General features: G+C 36.2%; 1 protein-coding gene across 1 annotated transcript; it reads left to right on the forward strand.

The window, feature by feature from the left end:
• Positions 1–331: 331 nt before the first annotated feature.
• Positions 332–1,637, forward strand: K441DRAFT_700168 (uncharacterized protein; the record flags this gene model as incomplete). Its single annotated transcript, XM_067653230.1, has 3 exons — positions 332–369; positions 422–519; positions 577–1,637. The coding sequence occupies 3 exons, from the start codon at positions 332–334 to the stop codon at positions 1,635–1,637; spliced, it is 1,197 nt and encodes a 398-aa protein (XP_067498524.1).
• Between the last annotated feature and the right edge of the window lie 7,841 nt (positions 1,638–9,478).

The following is a 9,478-nucleotide window of genomic DNA, read 5'->3' on the forward strand; positions in this document are numbered from 1 at the left end:
CGTATGGGTGGCTAAGACGTTAGAAGTACGGAAATTTGCACTTTGGCGCGTTGTCATGAAAGAACGCCATTTGTGACGCGACAGTTCGCAGGGTTAGCAATTTTGCACTTTGTACCCCGCTGCGAGTGGCCAGCTTCAGGATATGGACGAACAAAAAGCCTCGTGTCCCTTCACATTTCTCGTGTAATTCCTCAATTGATATTTTCACTTAAACTCTCTGGGCTTTACCATGAATAGTTCCCGCCGCTCGCCGAATGATGAAAAATGGGAGTTTCACAAGAAGGAAATTTATTGGATCTATATGAAGGAAAACAACACTCTCCAGACCACTATGTCGATAATGGAAGAAAATCACGGGTTCATGGCAAGGTGGGACGACCACATGTTTCAAAGTAGTTCATGGACTGACTCCTATCTATAGTGAACGGAAATGGGAAATGATTCTTAAAGAGTGGGAATTCTTCAAGTACACGAAAAAGAAACCTATCAAGGCGGCTGAAGTGACATCATCGAAGGATGGTAAGTGACTCTAGATACTTGTGATATTCTATCGAGCAAAGCTAACATTTCCAACAGAGAAGCATGAAAATGTTAGGTACCATTCACCACAAAGCGACTATCTTACCATATCAACCAAAGCACCAGAAGAGGATTCTTTCCTTCTCGAGATTACGAACAACGCGATAGCCGAAGCTGGCAGCAAGCCTTCCCCTGAAAGCATCAATAGATTAATCCTCCTTGATCGAGAGCTGTTTAACAACTTTTGTACGAAGACATGTTACACTTTACAGAGCGATCCTGTGCATCAGAGTATATGGCGGATCAACGTTCCTCAACTTGCATTTTCCTTCGATTTCGTTATGCATGGCATACTCGCCTTGTCAGCACTCCATTTGGCCTACCTCTATCCAAAGAAGGACTTCTACGTATCACGCGCCCAAATACACCACCAAATCAGTCTCCACAGAGGCGGGAAGCTCTTACCACATATGACGCAAGAGAATTGTTCTGGGCTCTGCATCTTCTCTATACTTGTTGCTATATATACTCTGGCTAGTCCTCGAAAGCCGGAGGACTTTCTGCTCGTCGGAGAAACAGGAATAGCGCCTTGGCTGTTGATGTTTCGAGGAACCCATGTTATCATGGAAAGTTCTTTGGCAGCACTCATATCTGGACCTCTTGGACCGATGTATCAAGACGGCTTCCGAAGAGTCCAACTGCGGGAGCTGCCTACGAACAAACCCTCAACTGGAGAAGAGCAGCTTAATGTACTTCGACACCTCATCGCCGAGACGATCCCGGACCGAACGACGTTCGATATATACGTTAAAGCTATCGAGGAGCTCCGTAAATCATTTATGGCCTTTAACCTTTACAAGTACAACCATGGGGCCACAGACGCCATCATGTGGGTCCATCGCGTTCCTGAGAAGTATTTACTTCTGCTCAGGGATCGGGAACAAGAATCCCTCTGTATATTTGCCTTCTTCTGTGTGCTTCTTGACCAGATGAACTCGATTTGGTGGGGAGAGGGCTGGAGTACTCACCTAATGACACAGATTCATCTTTTGCTGAATGAAGAACATCGCCAATGGATATGGTGGCCGGTCAGGCAAGTCCCGATACTCAGCAACTAGTACGACTCTATTGCAACGGAGGGCCTTTGAGAACGGCGTGGGATGTGGTGCTCGTAATTTTGTGGGAGTTCCGAGGCCAGCTTCCGTCGCTTTGTAAGTCGTGGGTCCTCGTCGTTTGTATCATTACTGTAATTGCTGCTCTCGAATACTCCATCCGTTGTCCCTCTGGAGGCCTTGGGATCGTCCGACTGGGTAGTGACTGGGCTGCTCCAATTCATGTGTTGAGCTTGGCATCGACCTTCGAAGCGACTGATGAGCAGCTGGGCTTGTATCTCCCTTGATATAAAGTCTCGTACTAAAGCCGGAGTCCAATCTACCATTTAATGTACCTTGAGTAAGAAAATAGAAAAGACTATAAGAAACCCTAACGCCTATCCCTGTCCTATTTATCATTTATTTCTATCCTTTTACTCTTTAATATCTATCTATTAGGAACCTAATAGGAGCTACCTCCCCCTAAGGATCTTACTACTATTAGCCACTTTCTAGTAGCTATTTCTATCTTATCTAAAAATAGAAAAGGTACTTCATTTCCTTTATATAAAATAACTTCTTTAGGGGGGGGTCCTATTTACTCTTATATTTCCTTTCTCTTTCCTCTATATAGGTTATAGTCTAGTAGTAGGTGCCTAGGGGTTTATATAGCACTATATCTTCTTTATCCTTCCCCATTGTCTTAAGGAAGAATTTAAAGTAGCCTCTTCCTAGCTTTAGCTAAAAGAAAGCTAATTATAGGCTTTTAGGGTATATATCCTTAGGGGCTTTAAGAGAAAAGAAATAGCTTTCTTTATAGATCCTAGTATAGTATTTTCCTAAGAAGCTGGTTAAATTGCTGCACGACATCTATATACGATCACTAGCGGTTAAAAAGCAGTAACGTCTTATAGATTACTCTCCTCGCTGTTTATTTTATGCCTATAGCCATATAACTAGTAATCTAATTAAACTGGGTTAAAGTTAGAGCTCTAGCGCGGAGCTAGATCTACATTAAAGGTAAATCCTATTAGTTTAATTGGTGGATAGAGTGGGATTAAAGCCGTAGAGCTCCTAGAGCTCCAGTTCTCTAGCCTAATTCAAATAGGTAGAGTAAAAGGATAGAGCGTAGAGGTATTAATGTATATAAGTAGGCCAATTAGCTGCTTTGGTGATTAATATTTATTAATTCGTGGCCCACCTATATTCAATAATATTATACGCGCGTTAAAGAGTACTAATCTAGCAGCTGACGAGTTAGAGATAATTAAGAAGTTTAAACTCTATATGGTGTTATTTAGAAGATCTACCGCTATGGATTACCCTATAGAGGATTACTATATAGATAAGATAATAGGTAAGCTTTTTACTGAGAAGGAAGTTAACTAAATTAGCTAATACTTAAAGCTTATCTAGAGGCCAGATTGCTTAATTTAAATTAATTTAAATTATAACTTTAAAGCCTTTAAAGTTCTCCTAATCCAATAAATTATTTACTACTATATTACCTTCTTCTAGTTTAAGAATGCCTACTTCTATTAACTCCTCCACTTCCTCTACCTGGGCCTTATTAAGTTCCTCCCTTAAGTAAGCTAAATAATTTATAAATATATAATAAAATCGTTTAAGAAGCGGAAGGTATTACTAAGGGAAAAGTTAAAGGACGCCTATAGTATAATATTAGTGTCTTTCAATCTTTAGACATTACTAAATTTATATACAATTTTTGGAGTTATAGACTACTTTATTAGTAAAGATGGTAGGTATTGTTAAGTAGTTCTTAAGCTTTATAAAGTAGCTAGCAAATATAGTAGTGAGAATATAGTAGGCGTCCTTATAGATATACACTTATATTAATGCAATTCTTTAAGCCCTATATCTAAATATATTAGCTAAGTTACGTAAAGAACATAGACTTTATTACTTTAGCTATATTACTAACCTTTACGTCTAGGCCTTTATTATTAAAATTAATATAAAAGGAACTTATAAAGAAATAGTAACTATATATTGTAAAATAGACTTTAAAAAGGTTAAGAAGTTATAGAAAAAGCGCAGAGCTATTAGATTACTTTATAACCTTATATAATATATTGCAACCGACTACTAAGGCTTTCGCTACCTTGCGACTTACTACCTTGTTTCTTAATATTGTATATCTTACTACCTATGTCTTACTACCTATTTTCATTACCTATTGCCGACTGTAAGCGCTATCTACCGAGGTAATTATGCATTATTGTTGTTATCTTCTTACTACCTACCTTATATATAAATAGAGTCTTTAAAGCTATATTTAAAATTAAGTCGCTTATTTAATACCTATATTGTAAAGCTTATAGTTATAAGCCTAGGTCGTACTACCTGCTAAGTAATTACCTAAATTATACTACTTGTTATACTATCTAATTAATCTACTACCTTATTTAAGAAGTTACTACTTTTACTACCTTTATAAGTGTCTTAACCTTCTTTACTCACTAAATAGACGGGCGGTTAAACCTAATTGACGGACGTACCTAACCAACGAACGAACTAACGAATTAAATTAAAAAGCTCGAAACGTTAAAATAAGGTTTCGCTAAGACGCCAATTAAACCCTTCTCTAGACCCTTTTAAACCCTAAAATGGCGACCACTACGAATGAATCTTATTTAAAAATCAACCTTATCCTTAACCAGCCATCTAATTGGATTTAATAGTTCTTTATTATCTAAGACACTGCTAAAACTAATAAGGTATGGCAGTATGTCGACCTATTTAAGAAGAAAAATGGGGTTTTAAAGCTGGAACCACTAAATTGGCCTATACCACAGACGTACTACCTATAGCTATATCGATAGCTTAACTAAACTAAAACTAGCTTACTGCTTATAACTAGCTTTATGCCAAATATAAGGACAATCTCGGTATATACTGAGGGCGGGAATAGGCCATAAATAATATTAGTAGCCTACCTTTCCCTTATTAATGGCCTTGAAACGGTATACAAACGGCTTTAAGTATTAGAGACTGCACTTGCCCCTACTACCTTAAATTAGAAGCACGACGTTCTTAATTAATATATGGCCCTAAAAGCCTACAATAAAAAGCAAAGCATTAATAAATGGCTGAAGGCCGTCGAAAACGGATTCTGCACCTGTACGTGGTGACGGCTACGAACCTAAGTCTTCGAAGTTTAGACCTAGAGCCAACGCAGAGACGTTGTATAGCGCGTGCAAGTAGGACCTAGTAGTTGTATGCGTTGTGGGGCGTAGTAAAAAGTTTTTATATGGGATGGTAAGATCTTGAAAACCACTACTAACGGTACCCCTTTACAATATAGCCACTAGTTCTCCTACTAAGCACCTATATAATCTAACGTGGATAAACAGCTTTTAAAAGCATCCCCTAGCCCCTAATGGAAAGCATTAACGACCTTATATTAACGGATAAATAAGCGTACGAGCGAATAAACAAATAAGTAAATATACGGCCCCTTCTAACCCCTAGGGCAGTCGCCCGCGGAGTATACGGTTACTCGCCGTTTTTAACTACCAAATACTACCTAGCAGCTTAGATTGCGACCCACGGTTTTCCCTATCTTCTTTTAATAGAGTAGTAACCCTTAGAGAGGGCCTAGCTAGGGCCTAGGTATAAAAGATACCTAAATACACACAATATCCCGCTCGCTTATTAGTATTACAGTAGTTAGAATAAATAAATCCCTCTTACGCCTTTAATAGCTCTAAGGGGGGGGGAGGTAAGGCGTATATGGTAGTGGTTTATATAAGAGATAGCATATAGGGGATAGGCAAGATATGGGATATAAAGAGACAATAAGACACAGCAATTAATTAGTAAGGCCTAGCTGGGACGTAGTAAACCCTAGCTTTAATAAGCTAGAGAAGGAAGTAGTGGTTCCTAAGGAGTTTAAAACATCTAAGGAGGAGGACGTGTAGTAGGCCCGTAGGGCCGCTGCTATATACAAACATGGCAAATTGGGGTTTTTTATCCTACTAAGGCTGCTTATAGGGTTTTTCCTTCCCTAACTGCAGGGTTTTCTTTATATAAATTATAAGTTTTCCCCCCTGTAACGAAGTAGTCTGCGTGGGCCAAGATAGAATCCGTATTAGATGTTAATTAAAGAACTACTACTAATAAATGGCTGAATAGCTAGCGGAATATTTATAAGCTTGCGGAATAATTAGAGCTACTAGATGTATAGGGATTTAGGCTGCACTATAATTTTATTTAAGCTATTAAATCTATCTTTTCTAGCTTTATAGGAGCTTTAGAAGTAGATCTTATTTATAAAGAATAGAAGGATAAAGCTGCCCTATCTATTATCGATCTAATTAAGGAATTTAAAGAGCACTACCGTATGCAGTAAATTGCATCCCCTACTACTACTGCTAATATCTCCACATTTATAACCCTTTAAAATAATTCTAATTCTAATTCCAATTTAAAATAGAACAAGAAATGTATGTGCGGCCTTATATTGGTATAATAACTACTACTATATTGCTAAGTAAAAGCGCCCTTAAAGATAGAAACTAAGGCTAGACGTCCAGAATAAAAGAAAAGAAAAGATATTATCTATACCGTAGGTTAAATACTTAGTTAATTAAATCTAAAAGGAAGAAAAGAAAGTAAAGAATAATTTAAAATCTATAATTAATTTTAATTCTAAAACTCTACCTTCTATAATACCGACTAGTTTTACTACCGTATTTAGTACTAATTAAATTCTATTTAAACTCTAGAACACCTAGATACCTAACCCTAGTATAGATACGCACGTCTATAATAATAAAGAAGACTTTATATTCTTCTACCTAGTAGTAAAAGATAACTACCATATTGCTAATAATTTTTTTAAAAAGATTTAAGCTTATAGAATAGTAACTATTATTATTAACACATCTACTAGAAAGTTAAAAATGAAGCTATTCTATATAGTACTAGCACCTACCTTTTTTTACAAATATTATAACACTCCTAAGAGCTACTAATAATTATATCTATTTTGACTTAGGATAAAACTTACTATACTATCTAGTAACTAGCAAAATAGTCTACTATGCGAAATAACTAGGGGGCTACTAGGCACTAATATATAGAGAGCCTACGCCTATAAGTACCCTAGATTTGACTTAATTAACATTCTTAACCTCTAAAAGATTCTAGCTTAGCCATATAGCCTATAAACTAGTCGGAGCTACAGCTATAAAATGGTATAAAATACTCGGCTATATAGGACCTAATACTATTAAGCAGCTTCTTAAGTACATTAGTAGCGTAGTACTAACCAAATTAACCACCAAACGAGTACTGCTTAAAATTAAATATAAAATTTGCTTAATAGTAAAGTATATATAGTAGATCTCTTAAAGACAAGAATATAAATCTCTAGCTACTTAACCATTTAAACGGCTAGTATTTAATATTATTAGCCTTAGAGAACTAGGATATAATAGTAATAGATATATTATATATTTTTACTATATATATTTTAAACTTAACTTTATATTTACCGCTAAGAATAAGAACAAAGCTACTATTCTACCTACTATTTATAAGACTTACCAATTAATTAAAATACGACCCTACTAAGACATTATCTTCTTTTAAAGAAATAATAAACGTATATTTAGATAAACCAAAGATATATTATAGACATAGTGTGTAGATAAAGGCATTACCTTTAAGTGTTAAGCACTGTATACCAAAGAACAAAATGGTAAAGTAGAACAATTTAGACGAATCCTTATGGAATAATTAAGAGCTATATAGCTAGAAGTATCCTTATCTCTATCTTTAGGACTAAAAGCATTCCTTATTACTAAATGCGCACTTAATTAAACCTAAAATAAGTAACTAGGATAGAAAACTCCATATAAAAGCTGCGTCTCCTTTTAGGGTTTATTAACATTAGCTTTAAAGCTCTTCCCTTTTAAGGGCTAGCCTATAACCTCCTTAATAATAAAAAAGTAGCTTACCCTCTATAATAGTATCGTTGTTATAATACTACTTCTATTTCTAAAAGGCCTAGAGCTAGATAACGCGTTAGCCGTAGGCCGCAATACTTTTAGAAGGGGGGGGGGGGGGGGGGGTATTACCTTAAACTCTTTCTACTTTGGATTATATATTAAAGACATATTCTTAGGTTTAGCGGCACGCGTAAGGGCAAGGACATACTATACGTTAGCGCGTAATTTGGCATTATTAGCGATTTTAATCTCTACGCAATTAGTTAGCGCCATTTTACATAGTAGGTATAATAGTAGACGTGCTACTACAATTAAAGATTAGGCAGGGAGTACTTTTTATATATACTTAGGGCCCTAATGGCCTTAATTACCCTACGGTCGGCGTTAACCAGCGGCTTAATTAGTGGGTGGTCCTTAATACGCATATCTCTACGGCTTAGCGCTGGTGGCGCTATAGAGATACTTGAATCTGCCCTAAGTGGCTAGCTAAACACGTGATTTTTTTTAGCTAACTAATAATTAGCCGGGCCTTGAATACCAATTAATAGGGTATATATACGGGCGGTAAGTTATTCTACCGCATCGCTACTTAATATAAGGAATGTCACACTTGCGGATAATAAGCCTATTAGTTAATAGTATCTAGAGACTATCCGGATAGTCTTTAGATAGTCTTAACTATATTTCTTAGCGTATAAATATTCTACTAACGCTCTTAACTTCCTAACTAATTAATTCTACTCTCTCTATTTATACTTCTCCTTATATAAGATATTACAAAATAAAATAAAAGTAGTAAAAAAGAAAGGAGGCCTAGAAGTTTAAATTTAGTAACTTTTATCTATTCCTTATTATTGTTATAAACCTTATAGCAGAAGTGTTATAGATATAACGGCTTAAACTATCAAATAAATGTCTTAATAGAGACTTAAATAAATGCTTGCAAGATTAAGCGAACGAATGCTATATTATAAAGATATTAAGCTAAGGAGCAAGAGAAGGTGGTAAGGCCACGTCTATATATATANGCCAAGTCTTAAGCNAACCCCTAACTAGGTGACGCGCTCTAGCGCCGTNANATTACCCCCCCCCCCCCTTTGAAAAAAGCCTGCCTTTAGGCGATATTCTTTAGTACTTATCTACCTTATATATAGTTATAGTTATTTACTATAGGTAGGGTAGTAGTAGTTAATAAGATGCTATAGGCAGAGCAGCGGATGTCTATTATAGTACTACAGGCAGGAGCAGTAATGGTTAAATTAAGGTCAGCTGTAGGCGTAGCAGCAGTTGTTAGTTATAATACTACAGGTAGAAGCAGTAGAAGTCAATTGTGGTACTATAGGTAGAGCAGCAATTGTTAAATTGGATTAGCTGTAGGTAGGAGTAATAGATATCTATTTGGGTAGTAGTATAGTACTAGCGGCGGTAACAATAGTAGTTGAGTATAGAGCTTGTCTATTGGTTGTCTTATAATAGTAGGTTAAACATAAAGCTCGGGCTATTAATTAGTTAATAAATAGCAGGTATAACGGCGCTATTATTTATCTGGTTTGTAGCAGTACGATATAAGCGGAAGTTGTAGATCGTAGGCGTAACGGCGCAATTATACGGTTAGAAGACTATAGGCGTATCGGCATAATTATAGTCAGATTATAGTAGCAGGTATATTAGCGCTACTATTGTCTAGTATATAGATCGTATATATATTGGTATAATTAGTAGTTAATAGCAGAGTAATACTAGCATTGGTAGTCCTAGTTGATTTCGTTCCTTAAAGCTCATATAGCTTAGTATTAGTTAGGGTCGTTTATTACAGCCAGTATATAATACTAGTCTTAGTATTAGCCGATTTCGTTCCTCGCAGCGTATATAGCTTAGTGTCTATTAAAAAGG

The sequence above is a fragment of the Cenococcum geophilum genome (genome assembly GCF_001692895.1).
Source record: "Cenococcum geophilum 1.58 unplaced genomic scaffold K441scaffold_61, whole genome shotgun sequence".
NCBI lineage: Eukaryota > Fungi > Ascomycota > Dothideomycetes > Gloniales > Gloniaceae > Cenococcum > Cenococcum geophilum.